The sequence below is a fragment of the Lemur catta genome, chromosome 1 (assembly GCF_020740605.2).
Source record: "Lemur catta isolate mLemCat1 chromosome 1, mLemCat1.pri, whole genome shotgun sequence".
Lineage (NCBI taxonomy): Eukaryota > Metazoa > Chordata > Mammalia > Primates > Lemuridae > Lemur > Lemur catta.
This window is the reverse complement of record NC_059128.1, coordinates 3,552,486-3,574,547: the sequence shown is the minus strand read 5'-3', so window position 1 is coordinate 3,574,547 and position 22,062 is coordinate 3,552,486. Positions and strand designations below refer to the sequence as shown.

At 55.5% G+C, this 22,062-nt stretch overlaps 1 protein-coding gene across 1 annotated transcript in view; it reads left to right on the top strand.

The window, feature by feature from the left end:
- Nucleotides 1-7,391, top strand: part of DYNC1H1 (dynein cytoplasmic 1 heavy chain 1) — a 66,512-nt gene extending 59,121 nt beyond the window's left edge. Inside the window, exons 63-78 of the mRNA XM_045528895.1 lie at nucleotides 34-208; nucleotides 383-458; nucleotides 1,203-1,363; nucleotides 1,576-1,687; nucleotides 1,793-1,853; nucleotides 1,950-2,073; nucleotides 2,201-2,314; nucleotides 3,038-3,208; nucleotides 3,385-3,602; nucleotides 3,690-3,793; nucleotides 4,537-4,748; nucleotides 5,141-5,294; nucleotides 6,047-6,189; nucleotides 6,321-6,489; nucleotides 6,740-6,867; nucleotides 7,022-7,391. Coding sequence (XP_045384851.1) covers nucleotides 34-208; nucleotides 383-458; nucleotides 1,203-1,363; nucleotides 1,576-1,687; nucleotides 1,793-1,853; nucleotides 1,950-2,073; nucleotides 2,201-2,314; nucleotides 3,038-3,208; nucleotides 3,385-3,602; nucleotides 3,690-3,793; nucleotides 4,537-4,748; nucleotides 5,141-5,294; nucleotides 6,047-6,189; nucleotides 6,321-6,489; nucleotides 6,740-6,867; nucleotides 7,022-7,150 — 2,251 coding nt within the window. The 3' untranslated portion in view covers nucleotides 7,151-7,391. The remainder of the gene's footprint in view (nucleotides 1-33; nucleotides 209-382; nucleotides 459-1,202; nucleotides 1,364-1,575; nucleotides 1,688-1,792; nucleotides 1,854-1,949; nucleotides 2,074-2,200; nucleotides 2,315-3,037; nucleotides 3,209-3,384; nucleotides 3,603-3,689; nucleotides 3,794-4,536; nucleotides 4,749-5,140; nucleotides 5,295-6,046; nucleotides 6,190-6,320; nucleotides 6,490-6,739; nucleotides 6,868-7,021) is intronic.
- Nucleotides 7,392-22,062: the final 14,671 nt, after the last annotated feature.

The window sequence follows — 22,062 nt, the reverse complement described above, 5'->3', positions numbered from 1 at the left end:
GAGACCCTTGCTAAGCTGTTGCATCCTTTCCAGGGAGCCCACCTACGATGCCGAATTCCAGCACTTTTTGAGGGGGAAGGAGATCGTGCTGAGTGCTGGCTCGACCCCCAAAATCCAGGGCTTGACTGTGGAGCAGGCAGAAGCAGTTGTGAGGCTGAGCTGTCTTCCTGCATTTAAAGATCTGATCGCAAAGGTGCAAGCAGATGAGGTAATTGTTTTTTTTAATGTTCCCAGTGGAAAACACTGGCCTTAGCCCAGGAAATCGGCAACGAGGAATTGCGTGTGATGTAGAACCCAGAGTGTCGTCTGTGCTCTCACGTCAGACGTGTGTTACCCCTGTCTCGGCCCGGCCTGCTCAGGCCTCCCACTGTTCTCTCCGCAGCAATTTGGCATCTGGCTGGACAGCAGCTCCCCAGAGCAGACCGTGCCGTACCTCTGGAATGAAGACACGCCTTCAAGTAAGCCCACGTCTGCACGCACACTCTGACACACACGCACACTGTTGTTTTCTCTCTGGACCTGAATGTAAAGTTGGGTTTTGCTGCTTGAAGGGAGACTTCCAAAAAATAAAGTTAATGATGCCCGAGATAAATATTTCAGTGTTTAAACGTTTTAGGAAACCACTTAGGGAGATGGCGTCTAGGTAGGGATTGGCTTAGAAGTGGAAGGTCAGAAAGCCCCAATTCCTGTTTCAGCTCATGCTTAAAGACCAGAAGAGAAATAGATCATGCTGCAAACGCAATCAGAGCGCCACGGGGCGTTTCTGAGTCTGCTGGGCCAGGCCCTGGTAGCCGGGCTCTGAGAGGAGGAGCTTGGGCCACAGACGCAGAGCATGGAGCTCCGCTGCCCTCAGCAGTGGGGCCTGGGCCGCCTCCTGAGGGGTCCACTCCGGGTGTTCTGCAGCGAATGGGTCTTGGTAGAGTAAGTTAAAAATCAGGAAATGGCACCTTGTCCTGTGGAGACATCCAGGTGGTAAAGGGTTGTCCTGGGGTGTCCAGAGGCTCAAGGGAGGCCCAGGAGGTGGCGGCAAATTCTCCTGGAGCAGAGAGAGCCAGAAGGAGTGTCGTGATTTCTGAGATGTGTGAGCCGAGCCCTGAATGCTGAGTGTTTGCCGAGTGTGTGCTGTGGGAAGAACGGGCCAGGCGGGGGAGGGGGCCTCCAAGGCCACTTTCACCCACTGCCCCTTTGCACGCCTCGTTTAGCTCCCATCGGGCAAGCCATCCACCGCCTGCTCCTGATCCAGGCGTTCCGGCCTGACCGCCTGCTGGCCATGGCCCACGTGTTTGTTTCAACAAACCTTGGAGAGTCCTTCATGTCCATCATGGAGCAGCCACTAGACCTGACCCACATCGTGGGCACAGAGGTAACTCTTCCGGTGGGAGCCAGCAGCGGCCCTGGCATCTGCTGACTCCTGGCTGCACCATCGACCCGAGGCCAGGAACCTGTGTGGCTTCTGCACTGGCCCAGCTCCGCGGTGCCCGCGGCCCCGGCCCGTCACTCGGGCTCTCTCAGTCCTGACGGGCACACACTGCGCGCCGGCCCAGCGTCTCACCTTTCTGCCTCCTCCATGCGCAGGTGAAGCCAAACACTCCTGTGCTGATGTGCTCCGTGCCCGGTTATGACGCCAGTGGGCATGTTGAGGACCTTGCCGCCGAGCAGAACACGCAGATCACGTCCATTGCGATCGGTAAGCGCACTCGATGGGCTTCGTGGGCTAAAGCCCCACAGGGCCCGGGGTGGGCGTGAAAGTCCAGCCCTTGTCACTGACACTGGGCTGCACTGTATGTACCAGGCTCAGCGGAAGGCTTCAACCAAGCAGACAAGGCGATAAACACCGCTGTGAAGTCAGGCAGGTAGGCCTGTTTAGCTTTGTTTCTAGAAAGCCTTAGTCCCCGAGAATTCAGGCAGGAAGGCTGGCGTATCATGCGGCTTTCACGTTGTGTGTGCAGGTGGGTGATGCTGAAGAACGTGCACCTGGCCCCGGGGTGGCTAATGCAGCTGGAGAAGAAGCTGCATTCTCTGCAGCCACATGCCTGCTTCAGACTCTTCCTCACCATGGAGATCAACCCCAAGGTGGGTGGCTAAAGAAGGTGGGAGACGTGGAAGCCTCGTGTGACGTCTTCCTGTTTAGCTTGTGTGTGTGGCAGAGCAGACCCTGTGTCCCAACCAGAGCAGTAACAGAAGCCGCCGTCTCCTCTAGGTGCCTGTGAATCTGCTCCGCGCGGGTCGCATCTTCGTATTTGAGCCGCCCCCCGGGGTGAAGGCCAACATGCTGCGGACGTTCAGCAGCATCCCTGTCTCTCGGATATGCAAGGTAAGGATGTCGTCCTCTGCTGGGGGCAGTGCCTTGCGCCTGTAGTCTTAGCCTGTTGGTAGGCTGAGGCAGGCAGATTGTTTGAGGCCAGGAGTTTGAGACCAGCCTGGGTAACAGAGTGAGACCCTGTCACAAAAATAAAGAGAAATCTCGTGCTCCTGGTGTGCTTCCTCCATATAAACCCGTAAGACACATCGCTGAGTCCAGACACGAGACTCACTTCCCAGCAGCGCCATGATGGCAGGTGACACCAGTGACTTTACCTTTAGCTAGAGACAAGTTTCCTTCCTGGGAACAGGCTGAAAGATGAAAGCCCAGGTGCACAGAGATGCCCACAGTGAAGGTAGAACTCAGCGTCATGCCCACAGGGTGGCAGACTCCCCTCCCCAGCACGGCCTCCCGGGTGCCTAGTGAGGACCAGGGTGCTTGGGCAGTAGGAGGGGATGCGGCAGGAACTTCGCCAGTTCTTTTATTTTGTGCTGCATCCTACCTTTTTTGACATTTTCAGAAAACCCAGAAATTTGCCCTCCCTATACGATTTTCTATTGACTAAATAAATTTCCTCAGCGGTGCCACTGGCTCACATGCTCACTCCTAGGGAGACCACGTCAGTGTGTGGAGAGCTCCTTTTATGCCGGAACTCTGACCTGGCACCTACACGGTTTTCTCAGAGCAAGGGGTGCTGCTTCTGACGACTCTGTCCTTGTCCCTTTCCTCACCCAGTCTCCCAACGAGCGTGCCCGCCTGTACTTCCTGCTGGCCTGGTTCCACGCCATCATCCAGGAGCGCCTGCGGTACGCGCCGCTGGGCTGGTCAAAGAAGTATGAGTTTGGAGAGTCTGATCTGCGGTCAGCCTGCGACACGGTGGACACGTGGCTGGACGACACGGCCAAGGCAAGTGTGGGCTGTGCCCTGGCGGTGGGCGTGTCCTCGTGGAGGAAGCCCCGGGTCCTGGCCAGGAGGCGGTGGACGGGCAGCAGACAGCGGGCAGTCGCCTGCGCCCAGCTGAGAGGAAGCGCCAGGGCCTCCCTTCAACCGCACACACGTAACCCGGCCTTTCCCCACCCCAGGGCAGGCAGAACATCTCGCCGGATAAGATCCCGTGGTCCGCGCTGAAGACCCTGATGGCCCAGTCCATTTACGGAGGGCGTGTGGACAACGAGTTTGACCAGCGTCTGCTCAACACCTTCCTGGAGCGTCTGTTCACAACCAAGAGCTTTGACAGCGAGTTTAAGCTGGCGTGCAAGGTCGACGGCCATAAGGACATTCAGATGCCAGATGGCATCAGGTATGCAGCTGGAGGCCAGCACCGCGGTGGCTGTGACATTTCCTAGTGCCGCCCCTGATGCCCTTTCCAAATGTGCCGGTTTTCCAGGCGCGAAGAATTTGTGCAGTGGGTGGAGCTGCTCCCCGACACCCAGACGCCCTCCTGGCTGGGCCTGCCCAACAACGCCGAGAAAGTCCTCCTCACCACGCAGGGTGGGTACCACGCTGGCCCCCAGAGCCCCTCCTCAGCTGTGGCTCAGTGGGCCCCGAGTCCATCTCCTGAGACCACCAGCTTCCCCGGCTGCTCCCAGCTCCACTGGCAGAGAAAGCAGAGCAAATGGGTATCTTTTCTGCAGCATCAACTCAGTTTTGGAGAAAAGCCTTGCTATTTGTGTAAATAAGATTAGTCTCTTTCCTAGAATGTATTTTTTGGCAGGTTCTTTTTTTTTTTTCTTTTTTCCCCGACTTATGAGGTGTTTTTTTCTTCAAGACTATTTTATGTACTTTGAGCCAAAAAGGGCCTAAGAAATGATTCTGAAAGCAGGGTTCCCCCAGCAGCAGCATCGGCCCCACCCCAGAGGCGCGTGGTTAGAGCTGGGGAGGGGCCCGGCGAGCTGCCCCATCGAGCCCTCCCCCACACCCCTGAAGGACAGCAGGTCTAAACTTTTCTTTATGGGAAAAGGTCCCAGAAAAGACAAGGCATTTGCCAGAGCTCACACAGCCGGTTAGTAGGACAGAATCGAACCAGTGTCAGGCCGCCTCCCCGTTCTGTCGGGGGCACTTGAGGTCCTGGGGCTTCTGGCCAGGGCGTCCTCTGGGTTTGGAAACACGCACGACCTGGTGCTTCTCAAAGCAGCGCGGTTGCCCCACCGTGAACCCGGCAGGCGGCCTTCACAGTTCAGTCCTTTCCCTCCTTGCTCTGGTGCCTGTCCCTCCACGCTGCGACCGTGGCTTAGGCGTGGACATGATCAGCAAAATGCTGAAGATGCAGATGCTGGAGGACGAGGACGACCTGGCCTACGCGGAGACCGAGAAGAAGACGAGGACGGACTCCACGTCGGACGGGCGCCCGGCCTGGATGCGCACGCTGCACACCACCGCGTCCAACTGGCTGCTGCTCATCCCCCAGACGCTGAGCCACCTCAAGCGCACCGTGGAGAACATCAAGGTGGCCGGGGCGGGTGGGCAGCGCCTGGGACAGAACCAGCTCCCGTCTCGGGCAGGCCTGTGGCTGGGCCCAGGCGGGGAGCAAATGGGTTGACACTTGGCAAACTGGTCGAAAATGCTGGAAGGTTGTCCGTCTCCTGTGAGACTGGTGTGAGTCCAGAAGGGAGCGGCGGGAACCTCCCTCGTCAGAGCGCTGCCCAGAGCTGTGGGTCAGGCAGGGCCACTGGGGCTGGTGACCAGCGCTGTTCCACTCAGGGTCTGGTCCGGATTGGGCTCAGGGAAGCTGTTGGGAATTCTGGGGTTGTCCCCAGAGGCTGGCTTACTGCTCAAGAGAGGACGTCTCCTTAATTCTCGCCCTTCACTCTGCCCTTCTCTCTCTCTGAACGGGTTCAGGATCCTCTGTTCAGGTTCTTTGAGCGAGAAGTGAAGATGGGCGCTAAGCTGCTCCAGGATGTGCGCCAGGATCTCGCGGACGTCGTCCAAGTGTGTGAGGGAAAGAAAAAGCAGACCAACTACTTGCGGACACTCATCAACGAGCTGGTGAAAGGTACTTTAGAAAGTGGGCGCCTGAGAGCTCAGGCCAGGGGGGCCAGGACTTCCCCAGGGCCTTGGCCTGGGCCATGTTCCACCACTGCTGCGTCTCCCCCACCGCCCCGAGGCGGACAGTGTCGAGGATTGACACATCTGCAAACGCCACGTGGTGACGGCCAGGCCTCGCCCCAGTGTCCTTCTGTGCCGGCTGCCCCCCGAAAGCAGCTCAGTGCTCACCTCGGTGTGGGGAGGGGCCCAGACGTCCGTTTCCTTCTCTGCTGGTTCACTGAAGGTTGACTAAAATCTTTATGCAAGTTCTGTGATGGTTTAGGGTCTCCCAAGACAGTGAATGCGCAGCGTGGTGGCCTTGCCCAGTGAGGGCTGGCGCTGGCGCGGACCAGGACAGGAGAGGTGGGGAGGGAGGGGCCGAGTTCAAAGGTGCGGGGAGCCCTCAGGGTCGTCCCGTGCGTCCCAGGAGCCCAAGTTGCCGGGAACACTGAGCTGCTTGTGTGATGTGAGTTTTGCACTGTGGTTCTACTTGGGCGTGATTGTGGTCCTACACACACGCATGCACGCGTGTGTGCTCAGACCACCGGGAGGGCAGATGAAGAGCTGATGGCGGCCGGGGAGGGGAGGCAGGCGGAGCACCTGGCCTCACGCCTGTGGGCGTGGCTTGCGGTGACGGGCACTCGCACGTGTGCCCCCGTCTGCGCTGGGGGATCGTCAGGACTTACGCCGGACCGGGGGGGCCCTGTGCCTTGTTTGCAGGGATCTTGCCCCGGAGCTGGTCCCACTACACGGTGCCTGCGGGCATGACCGTCATCCAGTGGGTATCTGACTTCAGCGAGCGCATCAAACAGCTGCAGAACATCTCACAGGCGGCTGCGTCTGGCGGTGCCAAGGAGCTAAAGGTGGGGAAAGACGGTCCCGAGCAGCCCGGGGGTGGTCAGCAGCTGTCCCGGGCTTGGGTGGGGCAGCCGGGAACAGCACAGGGGCCAGGTCTGACCCGAGCTGCCTCCCCGGGGGCTGCTGCTTCCCACAGAACATCCATGTGTGCCTGGGTGGCCTGTTCGTGCCCGAGGCGTACATCACTGCCACCAGGCAGTATGTGGCCCAGGCCAACAGCTGGTCCCTGGAGGAGCTCTGCCTGGAAGTCAATGTCACCACCTCACAGAGTGCCACCCTGGATGCCTGCAGCTTTGGAGTCACAGGTGAGTTGGAGCCTCAGAAAATAGTGGCTCTTCTCAGAAGTTCACCTTCCCTGCACTGGGCCTCCAGCTTGGCCAGCCTGCCCGCTTGCACGAGACTTCGGTTTCTGAGACGATGTTGCCCAGCAAATGCATTTAAGCTGACCGGCTGGTGACCAGTAGAGCTGTCCAGTTTGCCTGCGAGAGCTCTGAGACCAGGGCTCTGGGTAGCTGCCGTGTTCACTTCAGACTGGCTGTGACTTCCGCCTCACAGGTCTGAAGCTGCAGGGGGCCACGTGCACCAACAACAAGCTGTCCCTGTCCAGCGCCATCTCCACCGTGCTCCCCCTGACTCAGCTGCGCTGGGTCAAACAAACCAACGCAGAGAAAAAGGCCAGTGTGGTGAGTGCCGCCCCCCGCGGTCAGGGGAGCTGCTGCGGGCCCGGGGGTGGGCACGGTCGTCTCCCCGGTTCTGCACCCGCAGTTCTGCTTGTAACAGAGAATCCACTTCGTAGAGCTTCCTCTTGTCTAAGGCCCTCTGCTCCTTTTCTTGCAGGTGACCTTACCCGTCTACCTGAACTTTACCCGCGCAGACCTTATCTTCACTGTCGACTTTGAAATCGCTACAAAGGAAGATCCTCGCAGCTTCTACGAGCGCGGCGTTGCAGTCTTGTGCACAGAGTAGACCTGAACTTTTCTGGCTTCCCCTTGCTGTAATAGTGAAAGTCAATATTTAACATTTATTCATTATTAAAACGTTTGGAAGGTATGAACTTGTGAAAAGAAAGTGGTTGGCTTGAGAGTGGAGGAAACTGAATAGAATCTGACGGTTGAGAATGGTGGGAATTGGAAAGATCCAAGTAGGTGTTTTTAGAGGGTTGATAGCATGGTTCATTTTATGAAATAAAACACTACGCATGACCTGGCCCCTGTCTCCTCTGTGTCGGCTGTAGCCTCGGGGCGCTGGGCCCTCTGGAGTGGGCGGGTGCAGGGCTCTAGTCCCACGGGGCAGCCAGGCCACCACTGTCACGAGCGCTTGGAGCACAGAGCGAGCCCCACTCCAGGGTGACCACAGTGGCTGTGAATCAAGAACCCCTTCACAGACAGAATCCCCGGGTGTGGCTGGAAAAGCTCAGGGCTCTCCTCCCCGAGCCGGTCTCGCCGTAGGCCAGGGCGCAGCCTCTGGGTGGTTTCTGTTCCACAGTCAAGGGTGCGGGTGCCCGTGTCTCTACCCTGCCACATTCCTTCCCACTCGACCCTAGAACGGCAGCCGGACAGGCCCACGCGGTGGGCGAGGGCGCCGCTGACCTGTGGAAACAGGTTTCTGGTCTTTCCGGTGTTCCTAGGGTCGGCTGCGGATGGGCCCTGAAGGGCTGCCACTGCCCCCAGCACGTGCCAGTGGTCGCTAGCACCGTGACTGAGCCCCACCCCCTCCTCAGATGGTCCCCGTGGAGCTGCCAGACTAGAATCAGGGCCTCCTCCCCACCTGGCTCTAGAACTTAGCGCCAGGGATCCCTGCTGGCTTGATTGCAGGCCAGCGCTGGACTTGATTGAAAATTAGGGCCCGCCCTTTTGAAATGTCTCTCTCTGAAGCAATAAATACAAATAAGGATCCTTGGCACCTGCACGAGTGAAGCCAGTTGCCCCGGGGGCAGAGTGTGCCCTCACCAGGCAGACATGTTCTCACCCGAGCCTTCCATCCCACCCCATCTCCAGGGGAGGGTCCCAGACACAGGCTCACGACACGGGGCAGAATGAGGACTCCAGGGCGCGTCCTGTGAACCCTCAGGCCCGGCTGGGAGGGAGCCAGGAGCGAGCTCCTGAAATGGAGGAGTTGGCTCCGGCCCAAGGCCAATGGGCAGAGGCGTCCCTGGCCACCAGACTCCACCAGGGGCGCTGGAGGGAAGGGGGCAGGGGACCCATGTCCAGGCCTCCCCCAAGGTGAGGACTTCCACGGCGGCCACCAGGAGCCCCTGAGGCTTTTCCTTGATGCCTCCCAACCTAACGCCCCAGGCAGACAGCAGCCGGGTCCCAGGGCCTCACGCAGAGCTTGTTCCATGGGGTCTGCACAGGCACCCCAGGAGCGACAGGCTCACCCCGCCCCCACGGCAGCGCCTCCCCCCAGGACCGCACCGCCTCGCCCTGTGGTCAGGAGGGCCCAGTGGGGCAGTCGCCGCCACCCTGCTCACCCTCGCCTAGCAGAGCTGGTGGTGGCATCTGGGCACACAGGGGCATCACAGGGCTCTGTCCTGCCTGAGGGGACTGGGCGGCCTGAGCAGAGCACTGCCGGGTCCCCACCTCCAATCCACCAAGATGAACAAGCGGCTTCTTGTGGGGACGTCCCTTTTATTGGCATTCAGGAACAGCGTGGGCCGGGGACTCGCCCAGGACACCGAACGGAGGACACAAACCGCCAGCGTGGGCACCAGACTTGCTCTCTGCTCTCACCTGCCGGGGAGTAAATCAAAGCTCAGGGAACAAACCCACAGAAATGGGATAAAAGAAAGAACTGCCGCCACCCCATTATTTTTAGGCGTTACTACCTTGAGACCATGATCTTCCCGACAGACTGAGCCAAAACTAACTGCTCAGATCTTTGCCTCGTAAACAGTATGAACAAGGAATAGAAATAAGAACACGGTGGGAGGAAGCTTCGCACACTGACAGTCGGCTGCGAGCGGGAGGCCGGCCCGGCCACGTCCCCAGGCCAGCCGGCCAGGGCAGAGCTCCCGCCAGTGCCTTCCGTTTGGTTTCAGCTGGACCCCTGAGGTGGCCGTGTAAGGCATGGGTACAAAGGTCATGGCAACAAGTTGGAGGACAACCAACCCCAGGGGTCAGAGTTCCCCCCAAAATCACTACTTTAAGGATACATAAATATGCAGTAAAATTCTCTGGGAGTCAGGAGAGGTGGGGTCAGGGAGGGCCACACAGGCCCTGCCCTGAATTGGAAACCCATTTCACGCTCGGTGGCGAGTCCTTGTTTATTGTTAAGACATACAGTCCGGGTGCAGTGGCTCATGCCTGTAATCCCAGCACTCAGGGAGGCCGAGGTGGGAGGATCACTTGAAGCCAGGAGTTTGAGACCAGCCCGAGCAAGAAGAGCAAGACTCCCATCTCTATAAATAATAGAAAAATTAGCCGGGCGTGGTGGTGCACGCTGCAGTCACAGCTACTCGGGAGGCTGAGGCAGGAGGATTGCTCGAGCCCAGGAGTTTGAGGTTGCAGTGAGCTACGACGCTGCCACTGCACTCCAGCCTGGGTGACAGAGGCAGACTCTGTCTCAAAAAAGAAAAAAAAAGATATAAATGGGGTCATGTGTTCCTCTGAAAACATTTCCTTTGTGTTCGCCAACGTTAGCTTTGAGCAGCTGAGTCCCTGCTCCCCTCGTGGCCCAGACCCATCCTGAACGGAACCCACTCACCTTGGATTAGGCCACAAACTGCTTCTTTCTCTTGTTTTTTTCAGGCTCTGCAAGTAAAAGCTCCAGTTTTCTCTTGGAGAGTGAGAGTTTGGGTCCCTTGTCCTTCTCACTCCCAAGTCTGGGTGGCAGCTGTGCCCCCCTGGCTCGGCGGGAGCCCTGTCTGCCAGGCCCAGGGGACTCCACGGGAGCGAGGAGGGGCTCGGGTGCCCGAGGCACCCAGTCTTCCTCCGTGGCTCTCAAGTCCTCGGGCTGCATGTCCACATCGTTGGCGTCCAGGGACTCAGGGACCCAGCTGGCAGCTTTCATGACAAGGTCTGGAATTTTTGATGACGGAGAGTCTTCTAGATTAACTTCCTCTGGACTCTTCGACTTCAGCGTGTACGAAGCGACATTCCAGCTCACGTCACCCAGATGACAGTCGTTGAAACTGAGGTGGAAATGACTGGGGGTGTCTTCTGAATCACCATCGTAAGGATCTAAAAGCTGATGACAAAAGTGTTCCTGAGCCCGCTGGCAATTTCTAGCAGTGGGATGTGCAGGTTCTGCCAGCACTGACGTTGCCAGAGTTGGCACGATCTGCCTTGATACTCGATCGCTTTAATGCATTAGACCAACATGCCACAGCACCCAAAAATGCCCCAGAGTCCACCATCGCTGGGGCCCCGGCCAGAGCCTGGTGCTGCAAAGCCCTGGACCCAGTGGCTCTAGCAGTAAAGGTCTCCAGAGCAAATCTAAGTCCTGTTAACAGAAAAAAGCCAAACTCTGTAAAATAATTTTATAGAGATTTACTCTGAGCCAAATTTGAGGACCATGGCCCGGACCCAAGCACAAGAATCCTTGAGCAAGTGGACTCACTATGGCTGGGTCACAGTTTGGTTTTCTATATTTCAGGGAGACAGGGGTGACAGGTAAAGTCCTAAATCCATACGAGGGAAGTGCACATTGGTTTGCCCCATAAGGTGGGCCATGAGGGGGGGGGACTTACAGGTTATAGGTGGGTTTAAAGCCTATTTGGCTTGTAATTGGTTAAAGACATGAAGCTTTGTCTAAAGGTTTGGAATGTTTTAACATAGTTGCTGTTTATCAGAGATGAGCCACCGGACATAGATTTGTTGTGTAAATTGAGGGCCTGCAGGTTTGTCTTGTATACCCTTAAGCCTGTTAATGGGTTACAAAGGATGTCCCCAAGAAGGGAGGGGGCCATGATGAGCCCCGTACAACCTCCCTCCTCCTGGCAGACAATTTAATTTTGGGACATCCTCTTGGCCAGGAGGGGGCCCATTCAGTCAGCGGTGGGGGATGAGCCTTAAGATTTTATTTGAGTTGGCCAATCTGGACAGTTGCCACATCAATGTCATTTCCTGAAGTTAACGGTGGCAAACTGTGCTTCTATGGACTTCCAGTGCTATGTGGCATGTCCCTGTGAACGTGCCACAAGGTCCCCACCCCTGTGAAGACCCACTGACCAATTAGGTTGATCAGTGCAGTATTCTGCTCCTCAGTGAACACGGTGGCTTCAGTCACATGCATGTGCGTGTGCGCCCCCACACACACACACAGTGAGAGCCCACCCCCACCGCACCCCCACCCCGCACTGCACTGGGGCAGTGAAAACCTCCCCAGAGAGCTCACTTCCTCCTTAGACAGTTGACACTGTTATTTATTCCAAAAAAAAGGTAAAAATTGTCTAAATGACAGGGGCTGCTGGCTCATCCCGTAACATACCTCTCTCCAGATGCCTTCGGCAAAGTCCATGTGATTCTTTTTGTGACTGACCTGGAAAAAAGCAGGCGGGTGGGTGTGGCTTTCCACCCAGGCGTGGGGATGGCGGTGTGACGTTCCCAGGCAGGGGACTCGGGGTGCCCACGCCAGTGGTTCCCGCCAGGCCAGACACTCGGAGCATGGTGGCCCTGGCAAGGTGGGGGCAGACGAGACGAAAGCAGCTCCCAGGAGCCCCGGTGAAGGTTTTGCCAGAGGGACCGACACGCAAACCTGGGCCACTGCGAATGGGAAGGGCAGAACCAGGAACGCGGCGAGGGGACAGGCCCGGTAGCACGACGCGCCGTCTCATCAGGAGACAGAACGGCCCACAGACCCCACACAGTCCCCGCCACTTATTCTGGACCCAAAGTCAGAGGATCATGGAAGGTACTAGATCCTCCACAGACCCAGAGGCTGAGGTCCAGGGAGGGCCCAGCCGTGTTCAGGGTCTAGCGTCAGATGTTCTAGAACCCTCCTGCTAAACCCAGGCTGCTGAGGAAAGCAACTGTTTCCTTTATGTCTTAATCAAAAGAAAGAGTCTCAAAGCACTGGAATTTGAACACCTGCAGTTTGGGGAAGAGAAAGGATATCTCCACAGACGAACCAAGAACCGCTCCAGGCCCCCACCCCACCCACGCCCCTGCCCCGGAGGGGGACGGGCGGCGGGCAGGGCAGCACCTTGAGGGGACAGCGCGCGCCTCTCCGCCTCTGCTGGAAGCCGGCCCTGGCCAACGCTGCCCGGATGCAGTGGGGCCGGCTGTGCCTCAGGCCGGCCATGGCTGGGGGCGTGTCTGGACCTCACGTTACTGAAAAAGATCGAGTTTATGGGGGACAAAGCACAGATCAGCGGTTGCCAGGGCTTGGAGAGGAACCGGCCGCAAAAGGGCAGAGGGAACTTTCTGGAGCTGTTGTGCCGGCGGCCGCTCAACTGATGTGTTTGTCAGAACCCCGAGCTGCGCCGCAAGGGGCGGGTCTTACCGAAACCGAGTCAGCGAGGCCAATGGAGGGAGTTTCAGAAACTTTTCTAGTTAGAACCCACAGGCAGCTGGGGGCAGCAGGGACATCGGGGGCAGCAGGGACATCAGGGCGCAGCCCAGCACAGGGACAGCCCCGCTCACCCGCTTCCCACTTGGCACAAAGACAGGAAACCTCACGCACGTGCGTCGCCACCTAAAGCCCCGGAACGTCAGAGCTGGGAGGGGACGTGGTTCGAACGTGCCCCCCGCTTTTTGTCTGTTTTTTACCAGATGAAGAAATTTAAGTCCAGATGAGGGACTGGCTTGCCCATGATGACATAAAACAGTCAGAGAACTTTTCCTGAGAAGTGTGAAGTTGTTAACAAAACAAAATCTACAAAAGCCCATACCCGCAACAAAGATGGAAAAAAGAACAGCCACTCTAATAAAGTAAAATCAAAGAACCCCCCCATGAACGCCTCCCAAAACAGAGGTTAAAAAAAACCCAAGAGAACCAGAGACGACAAACCTCGCCGGAGTTTCATGTCACTTGCTTTCTTCAGGAATCCTTGCAGGAAGGCACCCACTAAACCCTGTGGGAAAGTGCAACAGTCACAAACACATGCCACCTCGTGACATGCCTGGTATGTCACATCCCTGGGAAACTCAGCCTTTCCCAAACTGGCTCCCTTGGAACCCAGTTCTGAGGCCTATAGAGCAAAGGTTTGAAGAAACAGGAAAGGTCATGAACCAGACTCTGCAGCGTCTTTGAGATACGCGTGAGAACGTTCATGCGTTATTTTCTTTTTATTTGTGTTGCTTTTCTTTTTTAACGTTAGTATTTTAAAGGCTAGAAAGGTTCCCAGTTAACTGAAGTCCATACTTTATTCAGATTTCATTAATTTTCACCTAATACCTTTCTTCTGTCCCAGGGTCCCACGTGACATTTAGTCCTCACGTCTCCTTAGGCTTTTTTTTTTTTTTTTTTTTTGAGACAGAGTCTCACTCTGTCACCGGGGCTAGAGTGCCGTGGTGTCAGCCTAGCTCACAGCAACCTCAAACTCCTGGGCTCAGGTGATCCTTCTGCCTCAGCGTCCCGAGTAGCTGGGACTACAGGCATGCGCCACCATGCCCGGCTAATTTTTTCTAATTTTAGTAGAGTTGGGGTCTCACTCTTGCTCTGGCTGGTCTCTTTTTTTTTTTCTATCTTTTTTAATTTTGTATTTCCTTTTCTATTATAGCCTCTATAATCACATGACTGGCTGGTCTCAAACTCCTGACCTCAAACAATCCTCCTGCCTCGGCCTCCCAGAGTGCTAGGATTACAGGCATGAGCCACCGCACCTGGCCACCCTAGGCTTTTCTTGGCTGTGACAGTTTCTCAGACTTTGTTTTTGATGACCTTGACCGAGGAGTTCTGCTGAGTAATTTGTAAGAGGCCCCTCAGCTGGGCTTTGTCTGATGTTTCCCTCGTGAATAAAGGGGGGCTGCGGGTCTGGGAGGAAGACCACAGAGGGAAGTGCCACCCTCGCCTCGAGGCAAGGACACATCCTGACAACGTGACCTCTCACCGCTGCTGGCGACCTTGATCCCCTGGCTGAGGCTGGGAGTGTCTGCTTTCTCCACTGTAAAGTGACGCCCCCTGTGCTGTCCCCTTTGGAAGGAAGTCACGATGGCAGCCCACACTAGGAGCAGGAGTGACACCCCCCCCCCAGGGCAAGTCTCTACCTACATTTTTCTGCCTGGGAGAGTTCTGTCTCCCCCCATCTATCACGCATTCACTCCGCAGCATGGACTCCCGTTTAGTTCACACTTTGGGTTATAATCCAATACCCTGTTAATTTGTTCCAGCTTTGGCTTCTGTCCCTTTGACATGCTTGGAGGGAACACATCCTTTAAGTTACCTTCGTGCTCTCCCTAGGCTGAGTTCAGACAAAAGTACCCCAAAAATGGAATTATAACAAGCCTGGTCACCCCTCTCCTCACTTCCCCAGCCCGGCTTCTTCCCAGCTCTGGTCAGAGGGTCAGTGCCGGCCCCATGTTTTCTAGATCAGCTGCTTGGCACCAGGTTAGAGGACTTCTTATATGTACTTGCAATCAAAAGGCACCTCAAGCGCTAGGTTATATATATATATGTATAAATAAAGTACCTGCTGCCCCTGGCCCTGAACTCTGCCGTGCAGAAGCTCCACGCACAAGCACCTGTGTAAACATTCACCATAGCACTTCACACCCAGACAGGCAGAAACTATCCTAGAAAGCGTATCCCAGATGGGATACAAGACCCAACAGGGGCCAGGCGCAGTGGCTCACACCTGTAATCTCAGAACTCTGGGAGGCTGACGTGGGAGGATGGCTTGAGCCCAGGAGATGAAGACCAGCCTGGGCAACATAGCAAGACCCCATCTCTACAAAAAATTTTAAAAATTAGTCAGCACAATGGTGTGCCCCTGTAGTCCCAGCTACTCAGGAGGCTGAGGCAGGAGGATCACTTGAGCCCAGGAGTTCAAGGCTGCAATGAGCTGTGACAATGACGATGCTGTATTCCAGCCTGGGTGCTGGAGAGTCTCTAAAAAAACCAAGAAACCAGAAAACCCTGAAGGGCACTTGGCACATCCGGAAGCACCCTGCTTTCAGAGTTCCAAACGATGGCCACTGGGCACAGGGCCTAGAGTCACACTGCGCTTCGCTCAGTCACTGGGAACCACTCCTGCCCCAGACCAGGCCCTCGCTAGTCACGTAGTGTGGGAAGATAAACAACATGACACTGGCATGGGCTCCAGAACTGGCTTTGATGCGGAGTAGGAATTCAGTTAATGGCGGGAAGCTTGCAGACTGTGTGACCTGTCAGCTGTTTTACAGCTGGGGAAACTGAGGCTAAGAACTAAAGTTGGCTTTGATCAGCACAGGGAGCCACCCAGGCTAGAAGCCTTGTCTGCCCTGTGGCCATGCTCTGCACCCCTCCCTGCCCTTCCCGGCCCCCACCCATGCCACCCTGGGAAGTCCTGCCCCCAGGCACCAGCCTCTCTGCCTCCACCCTCCCCAGCCCTGGCTGGGCAGAGAGACAAGAGGGGACCTGCCCCACTCTTCCCCTCCTCTCTCCCTTCCCCTTCACCAGCTCCAGGTTACATAAAAAGCCTTTGTCATGCAGATTTACTGGAGTAGTCTTTGAAATCAACCCTATTATTATGGAAGTCATCTTGTCACACACCAATCTCTGCGAATCTTCCTGACCACTCCCACTGAACTTCTCTCCAGCCAAGGTCAAGGACGGCCCCTCCTCCCCACTCCTGCCTTCCCTCCATCCCTGGGAGTTGGCTTTCTGACCCTGGAACCCCATCTGCCCCTGTGGGCTCAGGCCACCAGTCACTTCAGTGACGAATCCAACCATAACCACCACCCGCTCCTCCTGCTCTTCTCAGCCCCAGGTGCGCTCGGCCAAGCCCACACCTGACAGCGGGGCTCCAGGTGAGCACCTAAGGTGTGAAGTCTGCCCTGGGGGCGTCTGAAAGGCCTTCTATTTGGGGGACACCCACAAGGCACAGGCAAGGTGTGAAACAGGACAGGCTGGGTTGCTGGAAGAAGTTTATGACATTCTTTTCTGCTGCATGTTTGAAAACAGCCTAATGAAAAATTTAGAAGTCACCGCCTCTGCCCCACAGCCACCAAACCTCCACTTCCAAGCAAGTCCTGTCTAGTTCTCACCCTGTGTCCCCGCAGCCCACGGACGTCTGTCCAGGCGCCCACCCAGCCTGGTCCCAGGGCCCCACACAGCGCCCTGCTGGGGTCTCCTGCTGTGGTCACCACTGCTCAGTGCGGCTGGGGACGCCTCCCTGTATGTTGTGGCTCAGGCTAAACGCCGTTGGCTGGCAAAAGTCAACCCTACATTCAAAATGTGTCCCACCCTGGGCCCCTCTGTCCTCTCTGGCTCCTCACTCGTCCCCCTGCTGCCCTGAGTTGTCCAGGGCGAACTAGCCACACCTCGGGGCTCCCCAGGCTCCTAAGAGAGAGCTGGGAAGAGCTGCACCTGCTTCCCTGTCCTCGCCCCACCCACCTCAAGGTCGTGAGCTCCACGTGGCTGGCCCTCACTTCCACCTGCCTTCGCTGTAAGGTCACCCTCCCCTGAGGCCTCCTGGAGCCCCTTTTCACACACACCCGCCCACGGCTTTTCCAGCTTTTCCTTCCCCTCGGCCTTATCTCTAACAGGTGCTACGTCCTCCTCTGTCTCAGTCCCTTTCAACTGACTCCTGCTCCATTGCCCGGGGGGGTTTTGCTGCTTTATCCACAGTTGTGTCCCCAAAGCCAATAGGCTCTGAGCATGCAGTTGGTGCTTAATATATATTTGCTGGCCGCGTGAATGCCTGCATGTTCCACAAAGACCTCTCACCTAGTATGTCCCAAACTAAATGCACTTTCCCCCAAACGTGCCCTTCCACCTGCAGTGTCTACGGTAATTAAAGTGACCCCACCATCTACTGAGACCCCGAGACAGAAACCACAAAGATTCAGGGCAGGCTGAACAGCCAACAGGTCTAGAACCAGACTTCCCGAGTCCAAAAACCAGATCTGCCACCAACCAAGCTGCACGACTTCAGACTTCTCCCAGCCTCAGTTTCCCTGTCAGTAAATTGGGGCTAATTGGGTGAGGGGTCCATCCCGTGACAAGTGAAGAGGGTTATTATTTCATTGTGTGAACTAAAATAAAATCCTAAGCCTCACCCCCGAACCGGCTGACTGAATGGACCCCCTGGTGGCCAAAGGAATTTCCTAAAACTAAATTGTCTGCCACCAGGCGGGAGGTCAGACCTGCCTCATCATGCCCCCTCCCTTCTTGGGGACATCCTTTGTAACCCATTAACAGGCCTAAGGGTATGCAAGACACACCTGCAGGTCCTCAATTTACACCACAAATCTATGTCTGGTGGCTCATCTCTGATAAACAGCTCCTTAAGTTAAAACATTCCAAGCCTTTAGACAAAGCTTCATGTCTTACCAATTACAAGTCAAAGAATCTTTAAACCCACTATAACCTGTAACTAACTGCTTGGAGATGGCCCACCTTTTCGGGCCAAACCAATGTACGCCTCCCACGTATTGGTTTATGACTTGACCTGTCACTCCTGTCTCCCTGAAATGTATAAAACCAAACTGTGACCCAGCCACAGCGAGTCCACTTGCTCAAGGCCTCTTGGGTGTGGCTCTGGGTCATGGTCCTCAAATTTGGCTCAGAGTAATTCTCTCTAAAATTATTTTACAGAGTTTGGCTTTTTTTCCCATTAACAATTGGCTACTCCAAGACGGACATTTCACTTTAACATCCCACTCCCACAAAAATCAACGCCCAAGGGAATTACAAGGCTCAAAGGGCCCTTGGCCACTGGTAAACGGCATTTTACATGAGCGCATCCCCTGTCCACCGGACCGGAGGCCGTCTGCATGCCACGCCTGATGTACTCTTCTTCGATGGGAGGCTCTTGTCAAAAATGCTTGAGCAAAGCCCTGTGCAGTGGGTTGGTGACCCCGAAAAATATGTATCCACATCCTAACCCCCAGAGCTTGTGAATGTGACCTTCACATTCACAGGAATTAAGTTAAGGATCTCGAGATGAGATGATCCCGGATTTAGGGCAAACCCTAATGCCATGACAGGTGTCCCTATAAGAGAGGGGCGGAGGGAACTGTGACACACACAGGAGGAGGATATGGAGGCGAAGATGGGAGATGCATCCAGAAGACGAGGAGCGCAAGGGAGGGGGCACAGGGCAGACTCCCCGCAAGGGCCCTGGGGAAACCAACCTCGCTGCCACCTCGATGCCAGACTTCTGGCCCCCCGCACTGTGAGAGAATTGACTTCTGTTGTGCTAAGCCACCAGTTTGTGGTCATTTGTTATGGGGAGACCTGGTAATCAGGAAAAGTGACGTTATCTAAACGGTGCTGTTCTTCCCATTTGGACTCGGAAAGGACAAGTGCAAGTCATGACACTGTCTCTCTGCGAGGAATGAGAGACACGTCAGTCTGGGCTGGAGGCATCTTTGGTCAAATATTTAAGTACCAACGACGGGGAAAAGACCATGCTAGATACCAAATCATCCTGAATTCAACTTTGGTCACCACCAGAACTTCAGCCATTGAAAGTGACACCATTTCCAATAAGTAGAGAAATATCCCACCAGCAGGGAACACAGAGGAAAAGGTCGGGGGGGGAGTTTGGTGCAACTATCGTGCCATTTTTTAAAGGTATCATCCTTCAATGCTATATGTGAGTTTTAGAATGCATTATGAAAGACTTCAAACAAATAAAAGAATATATATGTAGTACTGTATATTGTTATAACAAAAAAACAAAATCTTTCCTTGAACATTCAAAAGAAAGTAAGAAAATAAAAAAGCAAAAGCAATCCCACTGTTCGCTTGAGACAAAGTAATTTCCATAGACTGACCTCACCAGGTGTCAAGAAATCATAACCTGGGAATCTGAGGGGTTTTGTTTTTTTCTATTTTTTAGAGACAGAGTCCTGCTGTGTTGCCCAGGCTGGCCTTAAACTCCTGGGCTCAAGGGATCTTCCTGCCTCAGCCTCCCGGGTAGCTGGGACTACAGGCAACCCTGAGGTTTTAAAATGGAAACGTTAGGGCGTAGCAAAAACTCTGGCCAGTCCTGAGTGCCGCCTTCTGTCCACCCTGGCCCCGCCCCTGTCCTCGCTGGCTCCCAGCCTCACACGACTGTGACTGTTAAACACGAGGGTGAGAAGCCCAACGGCAAAATACAAACGGGAGACCAGGGGCGCACCTGTCGCTGGGCATCTCCTGGAGTCCCCTGTTGGTTGCCTATACGACTGACAGCTGGCAAAGGGTCAGCGTGGCGATTTGACATTTGTTCCAAGTGCAACACCTGGCAAATTACCCTAATGGTGCTTCTAAAAAGTTACTTTGTAGATAGTATGTTTCGATGCATTACTAATAGCAAAACATTTACAATAATAAAAATGAAACGCCAACAAGGCAGGAGAGGGAAACGACACAGGCCAACACCTTCCCCTAACAGGCCAAAGCCCCAGGAGCAGCAGGGAGCAGCCGGCCCTGAGCCCGGGCTCACGGTCCCCTGCGGCCACCACAGGACCAGCCAGCAACAAAGCCTCACCTGGAGTCCCTGCCTCCGCAGGGCAGCCGTGGAAGGCGAGGGAAGAGGAGGGGGGCGGCGCTGGTGGGGAGGAGGGGGTGGTGGCAGATGGGAAATGGCCTTCTGACCCAGAGAGACCCCAAAAACCTCCCCAGTCGCAGGGGGGCAGAGTCAGCCCCGCCAGGCGCGCTGGGAGCGGAGTTACCTCCAAGCCTCTACTGGCCTCAGTTCAGCCCAGGGCTCAACTCAACGGCGCATTTCCGCTTTAAAGGAAAAACATGTTTTAAAAGCTCTCACTTAACAATATTCATAATTCATCAACAGCTGCAGTTCAAGAACAGACATCCTTTCCTTGCAGTGTTGTTCTGGAAGATTTCCAAGCTTCTTTCCCCAGCAGTGGCTTTCTGAGCGGATTAGCTGGATTCGAGGCAGAGCTAGGCGGCGGGTCGGCAAGCGTCCCCTCCCAGGCGGTGCTAACGTGGCCCGTGCTGCCACAGGAGCCGTCTGGACTTCTGCACCCCCTCGAGACTGAGATCTGGCTCGGGCTTCAGCTCCCTGAGCACCTTTTCTGGACCAGGCACCGTGGAGAGCCCGCGGGTCTCGCTGGCCGGAGTACGCTCACCTGTGCCGCTCACAAAGCTGTGAGCACCCTCAGCCAGGCCTGGGCTCAGGAAGTACTGAGTGAAGCCAGAGACTGAAAGTTATCCCAGACGCAGACAGAACGAGAATGGGTTGTGCCAGATAAATACGTTCTGCCCCTGCATGGCAGCGACCTTCAGAGGGAACATCAGGTTCCGCATTTTGGTGCCCAAATCACAGGGTGTTTTTCTTTCTTCTTTTTTTTCCAGCATTAATTTTTTTTAGAAATAGATGCCATTGTACCATCATTGGTAATAGCTGGTATTATTTTTACCAGATGCTTTTTTATATTATTCTGAGATATAATAAATTAAAAAGGAATGATAGTGGATTTTTTTTTTCTTGTTTTGAAACGGAATCTCTCTCTGTTGCCTAGTAAGAGTGCAGTGGTGTCATCATAGCTCACAGCAACCTCCAACTCCTGGACTCGAGCAATCCTCCTGCCTCAGCCTCCCAGGTAGCTGGGTGCCCCCCACCATGCCCAGCTAATTTTTTCTATTTTTAGTAGAGATGGGGTCTGGCTCTTGCTCAGGCTGGTCTCGAACTCCTGACCTCAAGAGACCCTTCCTCCTCGGTTTCCCAGGTAGCTGGGATTACAGGCGTGAGCCACCGCACCTGGCTGGATTATTTTTCCTATTTTCTATTTTCCTGTCCCTGATGTCACCTGAATAAAAAGTAAAAACTTACAACTCAAGACAATACTGACCAAGCTTCAAAGGGACAAATGCATTTCAGACACAGCCACTGGAAGCCTCTCGCCTTAGCGCCATCATTTTACCTCGTATCTGTGAGCTGACTCTCCAGGAGCCTGGGCCTTTGCCAGAATCCATCAGATCACAGAGTTCTACAGCCAAAAAGAACAGCCCTTCAGGGCAAGGGGACGCCGCAGAGATGCCTGGGCACTGGGCAGGTGGGGTTTTGTTTCTCATTTGAAATCATTTTGATCTAGAGGAAACTACTTCTGGTCACAAATATTAAAATATTTTATTTTGGAAGAGACTGCGTAGCTTTGCATGCAGATGCTAGTTAACCCTGGGCTAATTCCCAGGGGTCCCAGAATTCTCCTGTGGTTTAAAGGGGAGGGGAGGGACGTGTCCACACACCCCGGGCAGAGGCTCCTTGCTGTCAGAGAGCAAAGCAGAGCCACCTGGGCAGAGCTGACCCAGGCCGCCCTACGTGGGGGTGCCCTCATCCTCTTAAAGCCTAGGGGAAATGGAGGGACCCCCATCATCAGCCCCCACCTCACACCCAGGCCTCCCCTCCCTGCAGGACTGCATCTGTGAAGTGGCATCTTTACTGCCATGGAGCAGGGACCCCCTACCCTCTTGGAGGGGTCATATCCTTATGCTCACAGGGCAGGGACCCCACCCTGGGAGAGGTGTCCTAGTCCCTGCGGGCGGAGACACACCCCGCCGAGGGTCCTCACTCTGCAGGACAAGAACTCCAAGTAGTAGCTGGGCCGGGGCCTCTTCTGGGAGCGGAGCCCACCTTCCCGCCCGAGGCCTGCACTCTAAATCCCGTGCTGCTCACACGGCTTTAGTGAGGGCACCTGGGGGACGGCGGCGCCTCCCATGGGCTGGTGCACCTGGCCAACAGCAGCGGGCACACCTGCATCTCACACCTCCACGCCCACCTGCCCCTGCTCAGGCTGGGCCACTCGCCACAATTCCCTCTGTTCCCAGAAAAGTCACCCCAAATTCAG